Here is a 22,755-nt window from a genome sequence, read left to right as displayed (position 1 = left end):
GGGACTCACGTACACTATTCATTGTGTCCGTGAGTGCCCAATTATCCAGGGTAGTCCACGCCAGCGCACTGAACTTCTCAAATTTCACAAAATCACTTTGCACAGCAGACCTGCTAAATTTCACGGTATAATGTTTTAAGTAGAATCGCACTATATTTTAAGCTTTTACACATGGATCAGCGGGATTAATTAGGATAGATTATATGTATCGCGTCACAAGAGGGCGGCCATTAAGGCGAAGAGTAAGCAGAAAACACGCTAACATGGTGTTTTTAGACAAGTTTTGTGGTGAAAGTATAGCATTTCGAGCTATGAACACTACTTAATCCTGTTACACATATCCTTAAGTCGTATTTGTAGGTTGCTAATGCTTGCTGTTGGTTATAGTTAACACTGCCGAGCCTTTTTGAACTACCACATTTCTTTGAAGTTAAACAAGTTTTGGCATGACGTGACGTATTTTTTTGGTACTTCTCTCAGAAAAGTTATTGCTAGCTTGTACTTTTTTGTGTAGGTTCATTTATTCAGATTAGTAGTGAATAACGAGGATTGTAAGCATATAAACTGTTTTTCACGCAAGAATTTTAAAAATATTGGCTTTGTTACATAGATGGCGGTCCGGCAGCCGTGAACTCATATCGCTCAAGGTCGCTGGCATTTAGTGTCGCCTTAAGGTTTTGACAGACACCAAAACACAGGTGTGTCTTAATAAGCGGCTAGCGATGTACTGGCGTACTAATTGTCCAAAGGAAGGGGCGTGGAACAAGAAAATTCAAAAAAGCGATACATAGACAGCTTAATTCATTATCTGTGGTCTTTGTGCTCGGGCGGCGCCTTAAATTGGCGCGAATTTGAACGAAACTCAACAAAAGTATTAGAAAAGTTACAAAAACGTTTGTCTTGTAGATTTGATGTTAGCGGAACTACGGACGAAAAAAAATTTTATATATAAGAGGAAGCACACGGGTAAGAGGCTCACGGGATGGGATTGGTGAGAGAACCGCCCAAGTGTAGTGCCCACGGTGTAGGAAGCATACCCTGTACTGGCGTCTGCATAGCAATGAATACTACTGATTTGCAGCATATCATTGGTATGCAGATGAAACAGTGTAGATTCAATTGTTTGATTCAAATCATCAAAAAATTTAAGAAAAAACAAAATATAAATGTATATTTGTATAATCTAAAAATATATGGTTATAAAAGAGAACTAATATTAATATAGTTAATTTACTCCGTTTATTATACATTCCGTAGATAGAGGGTGTTTGTATGAATAGACTAATTTATCGCAAGCAAAGTTACTTGAAACTGATTTACTACAAGTAAACTAAAGCCAAGATTTCGAAATAGACAAGTAATTTAGATGTCTGCGCATAATACAAGATAAATGAGTCTCGGTAAAAATATTAATTACAAACTAGATCAAAGAGTAAGTATGTGAGTCACTCAACTGATAATTTCGTGACCGTAATAAGTAAGCTTAGCTCCTTATTTGTCACCTGGATTGCCTTCATTTGGCTGTATTACTTAAAACATTTTCTAATGCAATAAAATCACATGTATAAGTACGTTCATTAGTGAGTTAATAAAAGTAGCTTAAAAAAAACTTAAAAAACACGCTTTGGTTGAAAAGATAATGGTTGAAATTTAAAAAAAACATCAATTCCTGCCTTATCGACGATACATGAAGAAATTAAAAAAGTATACAAAAATTTTATTTTCTAAATTGAAAAATGGAATAATTTTATCAAATTAATGTATTGTCATCGGTCCTCCGTTCATCCTCCATTTCATTACACATTGATGGAAATCACTGGTTTTTCTGCACAAGGTTAGTAGCCATCCAGAAAAATGAAAAACATCGATGCCTCTTTGTTTGATTTCATTAATTTTCATTTTCAATTACGATTGTAACGTTTGTTGCTAATCCGTACACGGCGCGAATACATTGACAAGTCGACTTATATACAATTTTAAGTAATAGAAAATTTGAGTTCTGGATTTTTGCTTTATATAGGGAATAAATGAGTAAGTCGATAAACTCACTCATTTTTGGTGTGTCACTCTTGTTAATAATTAAACAACTCTGTTGCCTACGAGATAAATACATCTACAGATGTCTAAATAAACTAATATTATTTATTTATACAACTCAACATGCTAACTTATATACGTGAGATACTCGAATTAACTAACAGCACAGCTTGAGACGATCAGTTGTTCAGATAACCCATAACTGCGTTCCCAAATATACATATTGAGATATCAAGTTATTAAGGGCACAAAAGTACGGTGACAAATATCTATATATACGGAGCCGATTCGTAAGGCGGTTGATTTTTCGAGAATACAGTTCCGAAAAAAGTACAAAAAATGCATGATTTGGACGAACACTCATTCAAATTTCCATAGCGGCCATGTATCGTTTGTGTAAAGAAATTTGCAAAAATCTTTTTTCTTGCCTCTGAAATTGTACAGCCAGTGCCTCCATGATTTAACTTGTCTTTAAAAAAAAACAGTTAAAGATACCTACATACCTACATACCTACATAGTCGCACGACACGCCACAAGTTAGGATATGATCCTCACCATCTGGATGTGCGTCGGTCCTCCACAGTGCGGTTTACAAGGAGCTTTCTTCCACGTACTACAAAGCTGTGGAATGAACTTCCTTGTGCGGTGTTTCCGGGACGATACGACATGGGTACCTTCAAAAAAAGCGCGTACAGCTTCCTTAAAGGCCGGCAACGCTCCTGTGATTCCTCTGGTGTTGCAAGAGAGTATGGGCGGCGGTGATCACTTAACAACAGGTGACCCGTACGCTCGTTTATCCTCCTATTCCATAAAAAAAAAAAGACCATCAGTGCTCGTGGAACTAACCAAATTGCGTCCCATCCCATCATTTTCGTCAGGTCACTTTTTAATCTGATACAAGTCAACAAACATAATACGGTTGCAATGATGATGATCACATGTTTCTTATTAGTGGCCCAAAAATACATGGGGTGTGACTCGAATCATGACTTATTTGAGAAAACCAAAAGAAGGATCCAACTTAAAATTAACCATTTGAATGACTGGCTGCAACTAGTAGATCTTGCAAGATAAATAATGCATACGATGTTGTACCAATGAAACTGTAAAATATCCTAAATTTAACAGAATTATCTTTAAAAAAAAGGACCATTTACGATTTAAAAAAATGCTCTGAATTTTTTTATTGCAACCTGTAATATGGCTGTAATATCAAAAGCCCTTTGGAGAAATACCTTTCAAGACGGATCTTGTACTTAGAAGTAGTCTCCAAAGAGTTTTTGCTTATAAGTACAGAGAAAAAGAAGGATTTGATCCTGATTTTTATACATACTTAGAGGAAAATGTAGAAGATTAAGTATAACAAAATTCCGACAGTCGTTATTGTTTCATCATTTAAGTTTGTATTAATATTGATGTAAAAAATATGTTTTATCTTATATTTTTCAATTAACATAATTAAACAGAGTACAAACTGTCTATTAATAAAGTAAATAAAACTATATTTTTCTATTTTTTATGTCGTCAATCTTATTACGCTATCGATTTTTCATTAATTACTAAGGTGAATACGTTGACATGTCGTCGGTGAACAACCTAACTTGTCATTTTTTTTCAAGTTCCAATTAAATTACTTAGATACATATAAAATTAAGTAAAAAAGACAAAAACATCGATTTACCATTTAACTTAAATATGGCTGCCCTGAAAAGTATACAATTTCGATTTATGTAATGTATTCACGGTAATAATGATACCACGTGTAGTTGTAAGACTGTGTTTTACTTGCTGTCGTGTTCAACGCCCAAAACAATGGACAACCACGAGCATCCTGACCATATTGTGACCGGCCTTCCCCCGTCGTATATATAAACATAATCGGCAGACATCCCGCAAGGAATAACCTTCTTATTAAGATTTAAATAGTTGCCTTTGAGCGTTGCACTCATACTGCACCATTAATAGATACTTTATGCAGTGAAGATCGAACCGAAGGCTCCAAGGTAGGGAGAGCCAATGGTTCTCGTGAGTTATATAGACATGTGATCTATATACATCTTTATATTGATAGGTATAGAAAATATGAAAATGTAGAACATCTCCATTAGTGAGTCTGTTGTATCTCTTAGTATTTCATATATTGATAACAGTATCTATGCAAATAATTAAATCGTAGCAAAGTAAAAACTGTAAATTGAATTCACCAGTGGGAGGCTAGATTATGGGTACCATAACGGCGCCTATTTCTGCCGTGAAGCAGTAATGTGTAAACATTATTGTGTGTCGGTCAGAAGGGCGCCGTAGTTAGTGAAATTACTGGGCAAACGAGAATTAGCATCTTATGTCTCAAGGTAACGGGCACAATTGTAGTACCACTAAGATTTTTTGGAGTTTTCAAGAACCCTGAGTGGCACTGCATTGTAATGGTCAGTGCGTATCAATTACCATCAGCTGAACGTCCTGCTCGTCTTGTCCCTTATTGTAATTATTTTTTTAAAGTATACTTGCTGTTTATTCTACAAATATTAAATGCTGAATCAAAAAAAAATATACAGAATTTTAGTACGTTTGTAAGTTTGTCTGTGGCAGGTGAAAACTCAAAATTTTGCATGAATATATGCTACATATAATCATGCTAGATACAGGAGTAGTATTCTTGCTGGACAATTAGTACTATCGAATGTAACAAAATTTACATCGTACGCTAAAGGAATTTATATAAATATCAGTTATTGTAATTACCTTTGTCCTGAGCTCTTGCTTCCATTGCTAACATTGATGCTCGAGTCATCGTCTTCTTCCTTGGACGTGGCTGTCGACAGAGCTCTTGATGAGCCGGCGTTGACGTCACTCCCATCATTGTCCTCACCTTCTGATGTCCTGGTAGTGCCTTCTTCAGCCTGGAACAAAAACAGTGTTTTTTAATGGAATCGAACATTTAATATCAAGACAAACAGCTTCTGCATATTGTGAATATAAATATGTCTATATAATGTATATACGTAATATGTTACCGTCCAAACCCGATTTTTCTACACATCGTCGCATTCGATGGAACCACTGAGAAAAGCAGTGGGCCCATTCTTCCTTAGGGGTCTCTTCTATGGCATTTTCGTACGCTACTTGATCGGAATTTTATCGAAGTTTATCTTTAATTCTTGGGAATAGATAAAAGTCACAGGGCGCCAGGTCAGGACTGTATGGCGGCTGACTCATTATCTCGACACCTGCCATAGTCAAATATTCAACAGTCCGTTTTGCAGAGTGCGCTGAAGCATTGTCATGGCTTCGAGGGCACTACTGTCGAATTTTTTCCAAGACAATAGGCAAACAGCGATTGACATACCAGTCTGCAGTAACTGTCCTTTCATTTTCTAGCCCAACTGTCGCGAAATGACATTTCCGATCAAAGAATGAGGCAATCATCTTTTTTCCTTAACTTCTTCCTTTCTTTACCTTAGTTGACCGATCCTCGAAAAGAAACACCCACTGAGCTGATTGTCTTTTGGTTTCGGGTTCGTAGCAATATATCCAGCTTTCATCACCTGTGACGATGTCAAACAGTGCAGTATTTGAGTCACCGCCGTTGAACTTATCTATCATTTGGCGACACCAGTCCCTCACGCGGATCATCATTGAGATTGGTACGTTCACGCTTAAACTCGTTGAACCAATTGTAAATAGTGGCACGAGCGCAGCGTATCATAGCTATGTTGTTGAGTAAGCCCACAACGAAAGTCATAAATCATTGACCGGAAATTTTCTCGCGTTAGATTCATTTTCACGTGTTAAAAGAATTTTAGTTTATCCGTCTAGAAAGACTGCGAAAACGTCGAAAAAGAAATGAGTTTAGAGTTAACCTCTATTTTGAGCAATGCAACGAACACTAACCCTGAGTGTCATACAAATCGCGAGTGTAAGACGTAGCTTGTCGCCCACACTACAGTACTAAACCTGGTCTGGTTTTAACAGCAAATAGACTCTATCTAGACGTAAAAATTATCTAATGGCAGTGTGTATAAACAACAAAAAAAGAAGACGTGTAAGTGTTCAGTAGCGTCAATTTTAAAACAAAATTGAGGCTGACAGGTAACCTCCATTTTGAGCAATGCATGCATACTATCAAAAAGTGAGGTAAAAATCGCGAGTGTAAGACATAGCTTGTCACGCACATGAAAAAAATAAACCTCGCCTGTTTTTATCCGTTGTCTAACAGCAAGAGACTTTATCTAACCGTATTTATTATCTAAGTGCTAGACAAATTACTTTAAAGTGCATTAATAGCTGCTTCTCCCTATTGTAATGTTACTCTGAAAACTTTTCCAAGTACTCAAAGCAAATAGGCGATATTTCCGACGTTATGATAAATTCACAAAGTATCAGGAGATAATATTGCAGGAAACCAATTTAGAATGTCTTAAATGGTTAAGTGTTTTCCGCTCTTACTGAGAATTCAGTTTGGAATGGTGCCAACATACATGTTCGATAAATGAGCAAAAGTAAAATGAAGCTGAATACGAGTCTATTGGCGAGCTTTTGGTTAAGTAGATGGTTTTAAATCATTGTATTTTTTGGATGCAATTACTAATTGTGATAGTAATCACGACCATCGTGTTCACGAAGCATACTTACAGGAATGACTTCGAGCTCTAAAGGTTGATGCATCCAATTATCCAATAAATAATAATTTATATCTATACCGTTAATTATTTATTATATTTTATGAAATAATTTATATTACTCATACAGTATGGAACTAGTATAATATGAAATAAATGTAGGTATATACTTGTTAGCATATTTGCTGACGATATACCAAAAATGAACAAAATCCGTGCATTTTTTTGTTAAAAAGTAGACTTTTCATTTTGAGCAAATGTGAACTTACTGTACAATTGGGTCACTGAGTGTTTGTGAGAGAATTTGAATATTTCAATATCATAAGGTGGCGTTGCCGGTGAGCCGCGCAAAAGTCATAAATTAGAAATTTTATTTTATTTTACAACTTTAGAAAACATACAGCTAGGCACATATTAAAAATTAAACTATTATAAAACAGGAAGCTATTTACAAGTTTTCACAAATAATTACTTTTTATTGTGGATAGTTATGCTAAGCTGCATTTAATGTAATATTATATAACATTTGGTTTATAATATAAGTTAAAAGTTTTTATGTACCTGAGTCTAAATTGAATTGGATAGTAGTAAATAGTAATACAAAAAGTCATTAGTGTTATAGTAACACTTACTACATTAAGCTTGCCGAAACTTGGTCTCTGAGACTGCAGGACTGCCGAAAAATCGATGCATTAGAGATGTGGTGCTGGAGACGCCTCCTAAAGATCCCGTGGACGGCATTTCACACCAATGTATCCATCCTCAAAGAGCTTCGTATTAAAGACAGACTATCGTCAATTGTGCAACTAAGAATACTGGAGTTCTTTGGTCACGCCTCTAGAAATGAGAACTCTATGGAGAGACTGGTAGTTCAGGGCCAGGTGGAAGGCAAGAGAGCGCGCGGTTGATCGCCAACCCGCTGGATAGACGCCATCACAAAAGCTACTGAGTCCACCATAGTCCAGTGTACTCGCAACGCCTCTAACCGTCAGAAATGGAAGCATATCGTCAGGAGATCTACCCTCAGAAAGGATATTGACCCACCGAACACCCCACCATGTACCTCGTCAGCGCAACCACGACCACTCTGACAAGAGTGTCCGACAAAGAAGGCTACATTAATGTTTTATAATAATGCTTTTCAATTTCCATGTGTTTTAAACATTTACTAAGTTCATGTTGTAAAAGATCTATAATAATTCTATGAGAGAATACAGCTGGTAGACTTTACAAAAGTCTATACTTATAGATGAATCCACGGATGTATCTAGTCTTACTGCCAAAAGTTTTAAATGTAGTTTTACTATTAAGATAATTTATACGTATACAGAGAGAGAGCTTCTTGCTGTTAACGAAGAGGCCAGGTTTATTACTTTAGTGTGCACTTTGATTTAGTGTGCGTGCGTTGCTCAAACAGAGGCTAACAGATCGCAGCAATTTTTTTCGACGTGTTCACAGATGTCATAGTCTACCTAGATGTATAAATTATCTAAGTTTTACTCATTAGCTTAATTTATATATCAGAAGGTTAAATAAACATATAGTTAAAAAAAATAGCAGGATGAATCCTATTGGAAAAGGAAGAAAATTTAACAAAAATTAAAGGAAACATTAATTACGGGCGATCTGAGGTCGGGAAGTGGAAAAGGCGAAAAAAGTGTTTAAGGGTAAAAAGCGGTTTATCTCGATTTCCGGCATAACGTAGTTTACAAGTCCTATGGAAAAAAGTCAAATGGCATAGTTGTAGGTAATAAAAAGATGTACAACATTTGTTTTCACACTTTTTTCACATAACCTCAAAATTTATGTGAAAAATTCAAAAAACCAAGTTTATGGTTTTTTATTTTCATCTTTACCACAAAATTGGGTTTCATCCTACTGTTATTTATATTATTTTTATTATAGCAAGCAAAATACAAAGCATTCTTATCAATATATACTTACCACTATTCGTATCAATGGTATTCTTTCTTCTTTAAGCATTCCTCAATACGTCATTCATTTATACAATTCCAAAACACCGAGTGCTTTTTACAGGTTTTGGCTATGGTAAGTGAACATGCAATTAATTGCCAAGTGATTTGTGTGCAATGAAAATTTGTGGAATTAAAAAAGCTCGATACTACAAACATGCGAAAGTGATGCATTATATACTTGGATGAATGATATAGATGTTCTACCGTCGATTAAGTTTTGGTCTCCGCTGCGCTCCAACTAGATACCGCACTACCTATGAACAATAGCTTTTTTATAACGGCAACTGTTAGATGCTTGTGTGCGCGGCATCTTGACACTCAATGGCATCTTTCAAATTTTGTATCTTACGCTTCGTGCTATTTTACATTGAAATTAATAAAATACAAAATACTTACTGATGATATGTGATCCCAGTGTCTTTCTAATTTCTTATAGTATTATTTTTACAAGGTTTTAATACGCAGCTTGGCATTTTAGATTGAATTATAAGCAAAGCTTAACAGAACATGTGGCACGTCAATGTCACACATTGTTCGCCCATTTGGGCGTAGTATTAGTTGCCGCACTTTGCGACCACGCCTGCGGTATCTAGTTGGAGTGCAGCGGAGGCCAATCCTTAAGGCGAAGAATAAGCAGAAAACACGCAAACATGGTGTTTTTAGACAAGTTTTGTTGTGAAAGTATAGCATTTCGAGCTATGAACACTACTTAATCCTGTTACACATATCCTTAAGTCTTATTTGTAGGTTGCTAATGCTTGCTGTTGATTATAGTTAACACTTCCGAGCCTTTTTGAACTACCACATTTCTTTGAAGTTAAACAAGTTTTTGGCATGGCGTGACGCATTTTTTTGGTACTTCTCTCAGAAAAGTTCTTCTTATAGCTTGTACTTTTTTGTGTAGGTTCATTTATTCAGATTAGTAGTGAATAACGAGGATTGTAAGCATATAAACTGTTTTCCACGCAAGAATTTTGAAAATATTGGCTTTGTTACATAGATGGCGGGCCGGCAGCCGTGAACTCATATCGCTCAAGGTCGCTGGCATTTAGTGTCGCCTTAATCTAAGTGTCCTACATAAACCAAACAATTTTTTGGAAATCAGAAATGATTTATTACAAAACCTAGAAAACCACGTTGGCGTATCCGCCATATTATAATAAACAAATATTAGTAATTTCCATAACTTTGTTGACCTACCTACTAGTATTAACGCAGCGTTACACGTATCAACTTATACTTTGATCAAACATCAAAGACTTTCGAATGAAAATCGTTAATTTAAACAAGGAATATTTTGATGCATATAATTTATGTCTTCAGTTAATAAATGTCCTTTTTCAAAGTACTTTACAAACTACTAGGTGACCCAGCAAACGTTGTATTGCCGATATTAAAATCGCGATACAAAAGTAACTGTTGATCGAAGATGCGTGAAAAGTTGAAGGTGTATGTATTTTTTAATGCTGACATAATCAAACAAATTTAAAAATATGTCAAAAAAATTAAAAAAAAAAAAATTTTTCGTGTACCACCCTTAACACTAGGGGGATGAAAAATAGATGTTGTCCGATTCTCAGACCTACCAAAAATGCACTCAAAATTTCATGAGAATCGGTCAAGCCGTTTCGGAGGAGTTCAACGTTTAACACCATGACACGAGAATTTTATATATTAGAAGATAATATCAAAGTTTCCCATTAACCTATGTTGCTTCTTTTGACATGCGCTATCATTGAAAGTCCTGACAAAACCAATCCAGTTTTTTTGGAGAATCACTAAAGCAAAGAAACACTAGAAAGTATCAGCTCTAGCCACTCTGAAACAGTCAGCCACTCTAGGCAGTAGATCCTAAGTATTTTGAATATTAAAACACTATCACACACATTGATAAAAAAAGTTACGTATTATAAGGCTGCCAGGTTTATACGATGGTATATTCTAAGCCTATGGTATACCATAGGTTTATTAAAATATTCCTTGTTCAAATTAACGATTTTCATTCGAAAGTCTTTGATGTTTGATCAAAGTATAAGTTGATACGTGTAACGCTGCGTTAATACTAGCAGGTAGGTCAACAAAGTTATGGAAATTACTAATATTTGTTTATTATAATATGGCGGATACGCCAACGTGGTTTTCTAGGTTTTGTAATAAATCATTTCTGATTTCCAAAAAATTGTTTGGTTTATGTAGGACACTTAGATTAAGGCGACACTAAATGCCAGCGACCTTGAGCGATATGAGTTCACGGCTGCCGGCCCGCCATCTATGTAACAAAGCCAATATTTTCAAAATTCTTGCGTGGAAAACAGTTTATATGCTTACAATCCTCGTTATTCACTACTAATCTGAATAAATGAACCTACACAAAAAAGTATAGGATATATCCTATCCCTATATTTTAAATGACATCGAAACGAAAACAAAAATGTTGGAATTTCGATCTAACTTCAAGAGTTGCCTTCAAAGAGCGATCCCCACTTTCGCGTTGACAGATTAATTGAAGTATTCGATCGTTTCGAAGCTGTCCCGGTTTAGATATGAATCAGTGAAGTGCCGTGGAAATTAATTCGTCGATAAAGGGAATCTCTCAACAAATATATCGACAATTTTACGATAAATGTCATAGACACGCTTGTTTGAGATATTATTAAGTGTTACGAGATTTTCTATCTAATTAATTGACATTTAGCTTCCTTATGAAGTGTTTCCGGGACGATACGACATGGGTAAAAAAAGCACGTACTTCATTAAGGCCAGCCACGCTCCTGTGATTCCTTCGGTGCAAGAGAATATGAGCGATCAGGTGACCCGTACGCAAGTTTGTCCAAAAGTTATTTTGTTTGTTAAAAAAAAGGTATTTCTACACAAATATGACTAGTAGTACCACCCACACCTCAATCCTGTAGGATTTGATCTAATATAATCGTGTAACGGTCATAAATCTGACGTTTAATGTAACGCTAGAAGATCTGACGCTTAACTCAAGTAGACAGCCCGTGCAGCGAGCGACCCGAACGTCAGTATAAAAGCTTTTACACATAAAAACCAATTTTTTTGTAAATAAAGTACATAGCCCTCGTTACTCGGAATTATTTTGAGGAAAGAAAATTATCAGTTCTCTATCGAATCTTCACGATAATTTGTGAACATATTTAAAAAAACCGAAAAATAGCCTATGGTAAGCAGGGGCACGGGATGGGGCTTCATCATGAAAATACAATCTTAGTTTGTTTTTCACTTAAAATACAGTGAGAAACGTAATACAACAAAGAGAAATTTTTCTGGCGTTGAATTCTTTCGACAAATTCATACGAACAAGTGGCAGATGAATAATATTCGACTAGCAAAATAGTTCTAAATACAAAATATAAATAAAATTTTCAATGGAATTGTTTCTAATCAGCCGGTGTAAAATTTGTAAGTTGTTTGTAGCCTAAGAACAAGAGCTTATGTGATAACTTAGCTCTACTAGCGACTTGATGATTACCTTTCAGAGTGAAATAATTATGAAAATGTAAGCCTTAGCAAACAATTTACCATGAAATGTTTTTATGAGATAAGTAAATTTCAACAAAGAGTTAGACAGCCAAATCCAAAGAATAAACAGACCACGCTCAACCCCTTTTATACGATTTATCTTTGCTGCGTCAGCCTAAAGTGTTCTAAGCCGATTAAACTAGAATTTTAGGATAACAAGTTGATTTTTCTATTCTATTTTCTAATTGTTAGTATTTAAAGAGACACGCCTCAGAAGTGTTATTATTCTTATTCACTTTAAGCTGAATTATAACTATCGGAAATTTTCAAATAAGAACTGACTCTAATTTTATTTTTCTACATAAATATAAACCACAAATTGCTGCCCGTGATATCGTCCGCGTGGACGCTTCAAAGCAGCAAATATATATACAGAGTGTCCCAAAGTTATGGGACATGAAGGGAAAGTACCTTAAATATCGAAGACAGGCTATTTTACTGAAAGTAAACTTTATGTTATTTTTAAAAGTTAGTAATTCTGTATTCAAAGATTTTCTAAAAATTATTTGCCTCGTCTGGGAATCGAACCGACTTAAATTTAAAAAAAAACACCCCTACTCTTATGATGCCAATCGAAAGAATGGCTAAAAAATAATAACTCTTCTTAACTAACATAGTATTTTAAAAGAAAGTAGTCAATTAAGTGGGTATTTTTTTTGTAAATTAATTAATTACGCAAATCTTACGCAAATCGCCAATCTTTTAATGAGTCCGCTGCCTGTTGATTTTCTTATCACTTTATGGTGAATACTCGATATGATATGACACAATTCTGTTTGTTACTCGCCCACGTTCTCGTATCGCTTTTTGTATAGCATATACTTTCACGTATCCCCAAAAGAAGAAATCTAATGGTGTAAGGTCCGGTCCGGTAACGTAAAAGGCGAAGTTTGTTTACTTAAAATAACAGAAGCCATAAAAATGCTTATTTTGATAAAAGAATCAATTTGAAACTACCTAATGTGCATTAAAATAAATTATCAATTTTTATCGTATTTTATGATTCACTATTTGGGCGATAAAAGCTTCCACATCATAAAATATATAAGTTATATATTGTCGCAGGATTTTTTGTAGGACTATTTATGATTAACATTTCTAAAATTTTGGGTTTGTTATATTATTTGGTTACAACATTTTCTTTCTGAGACTAGTAAAGACTGATGAAATGAAATTATTTTTTATAAGAAGCAATTATATATAACAAAAATTTGTTCAAGTAAATTAAGTAATATATTGCTTGAATTTATACTATGTATCTAAAGTCTAAACGTACCCAATTCTGTAGTTATAGTTTGTCTAACCCGCCTGTCCAATAAAGTGCTCAGAGTGGTCCTAAAAGATAATCTTCAGATACTTGAGAGATATATAAATCGTAGGTAAATGCGAGATCTCTATAGTAAGCTCCCAGACAGGCGATCTTAGAACCATTTAGATGCAATTTGGAGTGTTATCGATAAAGATTTCTCTCTACGAGGACTTACAATGGACTAATATTTTTTCTACTAACACCCGTGTCGTATAAATTCCTAACTCTGTATATGAACACTATAAACTAAGAACGATCAAAGGAAATAAATCGTTTGTATGTTTTTATTAAGTAGTAAATGCTTATTCGCGGAGACCTACGGCAAAGAGGCGACTACTACTAAATAATATAAATAATTTATTCTCAATAATTTGACAAAAATTCTATATTTTTTATATGATTTTTTTTAATGCAATTTAAATTCAACATTGACTTTAATTTATTTATTAAGTTTATTTTATTAGATATCATTTTAACTGCACTTAGATATACTTTTTCTTCTTTCTTAATTTCACTTTGATTTGTTTCAAAAATGTAATTTAAATTAATATTTATTTTTTTATGAAAATACGGGACGAGACGAGCAATTCTGACGTTCAGCTGATGGTAATTGATACGCCCTGACCATTACAATTGTACAAAGTCACCTTGAGACATAAGATGTTAAGTCTCATTTGCCCAGTAATTTCACTAGCTACAGCGCCCTTCTGCAGTGGAGTTGCCCGAAACTGTGCTAAATCTGCTTTTTCAACCATAACCTTAACCATTTCTATGCATTTTCAATGTTTTGATTTTTGGCAACTCAGAACCTCATGTTTGGTAGCGGCGGATTGTTAAGCGGACATTGTATTAATTACATCACTTTCTTGATTCAAGTATCCATCAAGTTCCTATTTATTCGTTTATGGTTTGACATAATATTTTGTAAAGAGCGTGCAAAAACAAATAAAATATGATTCATGAACGAAGCGTTGACATTTGATTTATATTATTTTCTGGCGACCCTCAAATTAATCAACAATTCGGCCGTTCAGAGCTATTTTAGAATTTATCTCAATACTTTACGTCTCTTACAGGCGTACGAGAATTCGATATTGCTGGGAAAATCTTTTTATACGTTTTATTGAATATTTTTAACTAATCCTGCATCTAGATGGCAATATATAATGATGGTTCTAATAGAATTGCTGGCCATATTGCTAGAATATGCAATAAAGCATAATATTATTATTTTATTAATATTATAATATGATATAGAGATACATAATGTGTTTGATGCTGCTGGGTTCAAAAATATTCCAAATTACTCGTCACATTTATTGTGGTTTCAGCTTTATCTATGAGTATATCATTTTCTACGCGACATTATTTTTAAGCAAAAGGAGGACAAACGAGCGTATACCTGCGGTCACGGTCACCTGGTGTTAAGTGATCACCGCCGTCCACATTCTCTTGCAACACCAGAGGAAGCACAGGATCGATGCTGGCCCCAAGTCAAAACGTCCCGGAAACACCGCAAAAAGAAGCTCATTCCACAGCTTTGGGGTATCTGGAAGAAAGTTTCTTGAAAACCGCATGTGAAAGAACGCCACACATCCAGAGGGTGAGGATGATATATTTGTTTGTGGCATGTCATGCGAAAGTGGGATCGGGCGGCAGGATTCAGGTGAAACAGCACTTCGGAACACTTTCCGTGATAATGCGGTAGATGACACACAATGAAGCGACGTCTCTACGCAACGCCAAGTGACCCGACAATTCAAGCAGTTTTGCGTGGCGTGGTCAAGTGGTTCGAGCTTATCAGTATCAGCTTGAACCACTACCACCCCAGTGGGTGTGCCAGACCAGAGATGACAGCAGTACTCCATACGTAGCCGGACATGCGCTTTGTAGAGCGCTAGAACGTGGGCCGGCTTGTATTGCCGTGCTCTAATTATGACGCCCAGCTTCCGATACTAGGCAAGGCTTTAATGGAGGTATTGTACAAGCGGTAATAGGACAAATGTTTTTTTTTGTGGTAAACGCGCAAACTAGAGTCTTCGAGACCTGAAGTTAGCCATAAGCGCTGAGATTGATTGCTATATTCTGTAGCACCTGATTGTGCATGTGTGCTGTCTATAACTCAGTAATATTTGCTAAAATATATTTATCTAGACCAATCATATGATAATAACTAAATTCTGAATAATATATGACAAAGATGATCTCAAACAATGCATTTAATCTCCTTAAAAGATGACAATTCAGCTGTTACTTTACTGGCGTTGCAAAAAAGAATAGGCTGTAGAGATGTTTTATACGTTAAATAGAATAGAAGATAAATCAAGTTATTATTTTACCAATTACTATTACCACAGATAGATAGTTTCGTAATACAATACAGTTTAACTGATAAAGCTGCTCTTGGGACATGGGGGCAGCGTAAGAAGATAACGATTTATTTCTTCGCAACGATTCGGATCAATTTGCCGATTGGGCATTTATTTACTTTGTCGAAACTTAGTAGTTGTGATAAGGGTGCCTCATTATCTGTCACTAATGTTTCAGGTCATTTTAGTATTTGTACTTACCGGCAAGCAAGATATGACCAGTTTGAGGTCTGCCACTTATCAGCGGGCCTCAAAGCTTTAGGACAAGAAGTCCTCTTTGCACAGGAGTACCAGAGCAGCGCCTTTTTCTGCTGTGGCATTGTATTGTGCAATCATCATTGAGTATTCAAACATGTCAACATTTGAAAAGCTATGGCGCTTTTGGCAAGCGAAATTACTGGCCTAATGAGACTAACATATTATTATGTTTTGAAAGATGTAATAATTATAAAAAATACATAAAACAACGACTCCTAATAGCCCAGTGGTTAGTAACCCTTCCTACTGAGCTAGAGGTCCGGGTCCCGATAGGTGCAAACAATTTATATGATGAATATGAATGTTTGTTTCCGAGTCATGGATGTTTATAAGTATTTATGTATGTTTAAGTAAGTATATTGTATTGAATATATAGTTGTCTTGTACCCATAGTACAGGCTATGCCTAGTTTGGGGCGAGATAATTTGTGTAAAAGTGTGTCAATATTTATATTATTATTTATTATCTTAATATTACTTGCAAAAGTGGCAATAACTTGCTTGCAACTTCTTCACATCAAAGCTCAACTTTACTGATGTGGTGAGACTTAGTTAAATATTCTGCTAAAACATCAAATGAACGAAAAAATGTTAACTCATTGACTAATTACTGACGGAACATATTACACATTTGAAAGAAACAGTTCTTTTATCAGTTGGTTTTTCATACAGTATAAAGGGTAGAGTACAATCAAGTGGCCACTGTGACGGTTTAAGTATTGTTCGGGAGCTCTGTATTTTGTTTGTACATGTCTCAAGGGCCCGGGCGGTCAGAAATTGGTTTATTCTGACCAATCGTAGGGTTGACCCCCCACTATTACAATTTTATAACAGGCGCTGGTGTCGCAGCCATTATACGATAAAGATGCGCATCTCTGCTCGCTCAAGTCCATGACAGCACCAACACTATCCTAATTTTACCAGTGGGAGGCTCCTTTGCACAGGAAGCCGGCCAGATTATGGGTACCACAACGGTGCCTATTTCTGCCGTATAGCAGTAATATATAAACAGTAATGTGTAAACATTACTGTGTTTCGGTCTGTAGCTAGTGAAATTACTGGCCAAATAAGACTTAACATCTTATGTCTCAAGATGCGCAATTGTACTGCCGCTCAGAATTTTTGGGTTTTTCTAGAATTCTGAGTGGCACTGCATCGTAATGGGCAGGACGGATCAATTCCCATCAGCTGAACGTCCTACAAGTCTCGCCCGTTATTATCATAAAAAAGATTTAGGTACCTACTAACATTAGTTTTTAAGTATAACATTACTAACAGAAATATGGATCTGATCTGAAATAAACGTATAGTATATTATTATAACTTTCTTGCCCTTTAGTGTTTCATTAACATTTTAACATTTCAACAAAGTTCTTAATGTACCTATACAAAAAAATAATTATAATAATGTTAGTACTTACTTTGAAAGTCCTAGCATAAGCACGCAAGAATAATATGCTTAACAAAAACTAAAACTCGGGAATTCTAACAAAATGACTTGTACCCATGTTATAATAACTGTTTAAAATTTATAAGTTTCTATTTTAATGTGATACGGAGTGTTCTTTACAACTTTGAAGGTTAAACGATTGTTTTATTCGTCTTTATTGTATAAAGGAGTTGTAAAACATTTTATACTGATTTTTTTTCCATTAAATATGTTATTTAATACAAATGATTTAAGTTTTCTCTCTCAACTCAACCGCCAACCAACTCAAACTCACTTGAGTCTCGTGCCAGATTTTGGCGAGACAACACGTCCTGAGGATGCCTCGTGTAGAGGCGAAACACGTGTCGAATTGTTTTAAAAACAAATATTGGCGGAATTAACACTAAAGAAAACTTAACACATTTGTATAATTATGGATTTCCGCAAAGTAACGCCTATTTCAATAAAATTTTCTATGTTATTTAATTTATCATCTATTTAGCTCAGTGGTTAGCGACACTGCCCTCTGAACTGTTGGCCCCGGTTCGCATCCCAGTAGGTGGAAACATTTATGTAGGGAATATAGATTTTTGTTTCCTTGTCATGGAATGATTTTTATTCAGCGCTTGGGTATTAACATACACTTGTACTTGGCAAAAATAGTAAACAAATTGAAAAATATGTTAATTAATTACTTTTTAAATCTAAATTAAATTCATTATTATGTTATTGTTTCAGTATGTATTTCCCTTTGTGTTTTGCTAAGCAACCACGCGCTTTTGTCATTCAGGTAATCATTAACAGTGTAAAGGCCTTTTTAATTAAAGCCGCTATCCCTAGAAAAATAGCGATAATTGAAACCATTTCTTGACGGTTTATATAAAGTTTATATTTTATATCTACACAATATCTGACGAAAATTCCGTTTTTCTTTACATTTCTATTTTTTATAGACAATGGGAAAAATCCCACCAAAGTACCCCTAACATTTACAGTTGGAGCCGTGCTAATCATTCAATATAGACAAAAATTGTACGAAAATGTATTAATTATTGTACACCAATACTATTTAACATGTTTTGTTAGTTTTGAAAAGAAAATTTTAGCATATATGTAATAAAAAAAATGCTTCTAATTCTGAATTAAAACTATGGTGATCTTGTGCGAGAGAGGTAACCTAGCTCCGCTCGATTCCTCAAGGCCGTTGGCTCGGTCCCCAGCCTTAAAATGTTATTGATAACCGATTTAAATCTATTATAGGACAATTTTTGCAGGCAAATTGGTATTTAATTATAAATGCGGACTTTTTTATAAATGTATTTAATATGTATATATGTTTATTTTAGGTATGTCTAATTTGGGGGAAAATAATTATTGTAATTGTGTATCTATATAATTATTTCACAAATATAATGTAATTGATATAAAGTTAAAACTTTAATTATTTACATGTAAGTTAGAAAAATTATTCTAAAATATATAATATTAAAGATTAAACTTCGGGTATGGAACTCTAATGACATATAAAAACCGTAAAGAATTTTTATACCATTCCCTATTTATGCCACACATTTTTAAGTCGTATAAAAATAAATAAATCTATCCTTCTAATACATGGAAACCCATTTTAATAGTGAAAACTTCTTTAGCGGCGTTGAGCACTTTTCTTAGGATGGGTATAAAATGTTAAACTCGCGTCAGGACACGTGGCCTGATTGAAAATTTGTATGACAGTCGTAGAAATTATGGATGAAAGTTGATTGTTATAGTTCTGAAGTGTTATATTTTTCATGTAATATAAATTGCAATTTATGTTTAATACGATAATAATTCACATATAAATTCTAGTACTTTATACTGATATACATATATAAATAAATTCTTGCGAAATTATTCCCTTACCATTATATCATCCACGTAGACAAAAATTGTCATAAATAATGTTCATAAAACGAAAATTACTGGGCCAAATTATGTAATATTTATACGGGACCAAATGGCATCCATTTCGCATCGAACTAAAGAATTACGTAAATCGGATTACAAATCTCAGAGTAATCGGTGTACATACATTAAAAAATACCGATCGAGTTGAGAACCTCCTTATTTTTGAAGTCGGTTAAAAACATATGTTCGATGTGTTTACTATAACATAATATACTTATAACATACCCAAACATATTGTTGTTAATTTTAGAATAATAGTACTAATGGCTATTTATCTGCTATGTAATTTGTTTATCTACTCTTAAAGATTACAATATATCTATAAATTTACTTAAATATCTCAAGATGGCATGGAAATGTCTTTGTTATCCAATCTGAGTTAATTATATCTAGTCTGGAGGTCTATAAATGCCGAACCCGACGTCTGACAGACAGCCTTCAGCTACAGTAAAGAGATATATTTAGCTAGCTTTATAATAAAAAAGGGCAAATAATGACGACCCATATAGCCTAATAGTTAGTAAGTAACGTTACCTACTGAGCTAGAGGTCCCGGGTTCGAATCTCAGTAGGTGCAAACATTTATATTAAGAATATGGATGTTTGTTTCCAAGTATGTATAAATTTATGTTTAAGTAAATATATCACACTAGCTTACCCGGCAAACGTTGTTTTGCCATATAAAGTATAATTCACGCGATAATTTTATAAGTAATAAAATATTGCCTATATTATAGCCTGTACATCATTTTGTTCTATTGTCAATAGTTTTTGCAGCGCACGCAAAAATAGGTTTTCGATTTTACACCTTATGTTACAAAATAGCAATTTTATTACGGATCCCTTATCTTGAAAAAAAAAAACATAGCCTATAGCCTTCCTCGATAAATGGACTACTCAACACTGAAAGAATCATTCAAATCGGACCAGTAGTACCAGAGATTAGCGCGTTCAAACAAACAAACAAACACTGCAGCTTTATAATATTAGTATAGATATATTTATTATTCAAACAAAACAAATCTTATAACTATATTTACAATACTACAACTATATAAAATTAAAACTATCATTACGTGGAAGCGTACCAAGAATACTGGCAGCATTACCGCGTTGGATAGCAAGGCTGATCCGTTGACCGAAATAGCTGCCAGCGCTGGGCTTCCAATAGCCTTATTGAGGCGCGTAGATAGTATTTTGAACATTCTCCGCGCCTCTGGACCCACGGGCCAAGTGTCTCGACACCAAACGGCACAAAGATGTATGACTCACTGAGGCCAACATATTTGCGACGCTTGCTGTAAATATATTGTATTGAATATATCGTAGTCTTGCATCTATAGTACATCATATGCCTAGTTTGGAGCAAGTTAATTTGTATAAAATAGTGTCAATATTATTATATAATAATTTTTTAAAGGTTTTCGTATATTCCAAATTTAACGCTATTTACCCTGACGAGAAAAAAATTCCAATAGGTCTGATAAAATTTACGATAGAATTTAACTGTTTAGCTTGAAACCCTCATATATTTCTTACCTTAATTAATTGCCGAAATCAAGCAGGGGGAAACGTAGCGGCTCTGGTTAGTATTTGCAACGTGAATTTAAATATTTTCTTGTGATTAATGAAAATATATACATTATATTTTGAATATAAAAATTATATTAAATTCTATGGAAAACATGTAGTTGGGTTCCGTGAGCCATACTGAAAGACTGGCACCTTGTAATATAGTTATTTAAAAATAAAACACTTATACTTAGATGAAGGATTGGTCTCCACTGCCCTCCAACTAACACTACGCCCAAGTGGGCGTACTCGAGCCAGTCTCGAACAATGTGTGACGTTTACGTGGCACATGTTCTGTTAAACTTTGCTAATAATTGAAACTAAAATGGTTGCGTTTTAAAAATAATACTATAAGAAACAAGGAAGACACTGGGATCACATACCATCAGTAACTATCTTGTATTTCATTAATTAATAGTTATTTATGCAACTGTTGTGTAATAAGGGGTATTAAAACACGAATGTGGATACCACGCATCGAGCAATAAGAATGTGGCTGTATGTTGAAACTCTTTGCGCATGAAGGGATAAAAAAACATAGGAGTGTTGTTATGAAATTCAGTACAACATTACAACACTCTTTTGGAAGAAAATATATATTTAATCAAAACAAATCTTATAACTACATTTACAATACTACAGCTACATAAAATTAAAACTATCATTACGTGGAAGCGTACCAAGAATACTGGCAGCATTACCGCGTTGGATAGCAAGGCTGATCCGTTGACCGAAATAGCTGCCAGCGCTTGGATGATGTAATGGTTATTAGAACATTGGGTGTTTTAATGTTGGCAATAAGCTAACTGTTTCAGAATCTTTAATAGAGGATTTAAAGCATGGGTGTAGATAAAATATAAAACAAAACGAAACGTATATAAATTACAAAATTTAAAAGTTGCCATTGAGTGTCAAGATGCCACGCACACAACGCACACGCATCTAACAGTTGCCGTAATAAAATCGCTGTTGTTCTTAGGTAGTGCGGTATCTAATAGTAGCGCAGCGGAGACCAATCCTTAATCTGAGCATTTACAGTATTTAAAAAACTAAAATGTGTAAAATAAGTAAATAAACATTTAATTTAAGGCACCTCTTATGTAAACTTAATAAGATTTTCTTTGATTAACGCGAGTGTTACACATTTAAATAAAACACTCTTAAAGGATTAAAACGCGTGTAATTGTATCTGTGTTTTTACATTAGATATATGCGTAAAAGTTACATTTTTATTTTAGATAACCCGACATTTCAAGACCTTTCCAGATCTTGTTTTCAGTTTTTCTCCATCCATCTCCATCTATAACGCAAACATCTAATGTAAAACCGTTACAATTACACGCTTTTTAATCCTTTAAAAGTGTTTTATTTAAATAAGAATAACTTAAATATTATTGAATTAGGCGTTACTTTGCGGATATTCATAATTACACAAATGATTTAAGTTTTCTTTAGTGTTAATTCCGCCAATATTCGTAATAATAGTCTCGTACCAGATTTTGGCGAGACATCACGTCCTGAGGATGCCTCGTGTAGAGGCGAAACACGTGTCGAATTGTTTTAAAGACGAATATTGGCGGAACTAACACTAAAGAAAACTTAAATCATTTGTATAACTTTAATATTAATAAAATACTATTACTTGTATGTGCTTACCTATTGATAAGTTTTAAGGAAGCCGCACCACAAACTACTCT

General features: G+C 34.5%; 2 protein-coding genes across 2 annotated transcripts in view; both read right to left on the bottom strand.

Annotated features, from left to right (window-relative positions):
- LOC126966438 (cyclic nucleotide-gated cation channel alpha-3) overlaps positions 1-22,755 on the bottom strand; it is a 315,362-nt gene that overhangs the window by 30,526 nt on the left and 262,081 nt on the right. The window contains exon 3 of the mRNA XM_050810481.1: positions 4,781-4,938. Within this exon, the coding sequence (XP_050666438.1) occupies positions 4,781-4,938 (158 nt within the window). The remainder of the gene's footprint in view (positions 1-4,780; positions 4,939-22,755) is intronic.
- LOC126967144 (aldo-keto reductase AKR2E4-like) overlaps positions 10,180-22,755 on the bottom strand; it is a 347,892-nt gene continuing 335,316 nt past the window's right edge. The window contains exon 7 of the transcript XR_007729936.1: positions 10,180-10,215. The gene's annotated coding sequence lies outside the window, so the exon portion shown is untranslated. The remainder of the gene's footprint in view (positions 10,216-22,755) is intronic.

The sequence above is a fragment of the Leptidea sinapis genome, chromosome 1 (genome assembly GCF_905404315.1).
Source record: "Leptidea sinapis chromosome 1, ilLepSina1.1, whole genome shotgun sequence".
NCBI lineage: Eukaryota > Metazoa > Arthropoda > Insecta > Lepidoptera > Pieridae > Leptidea > Leptidea sinapis.
The sequence above is the reverse complement of the archived record's forward strand: the minus strand, read 5'-3'. Positions and strand labels throughout refer to the sequence as shown.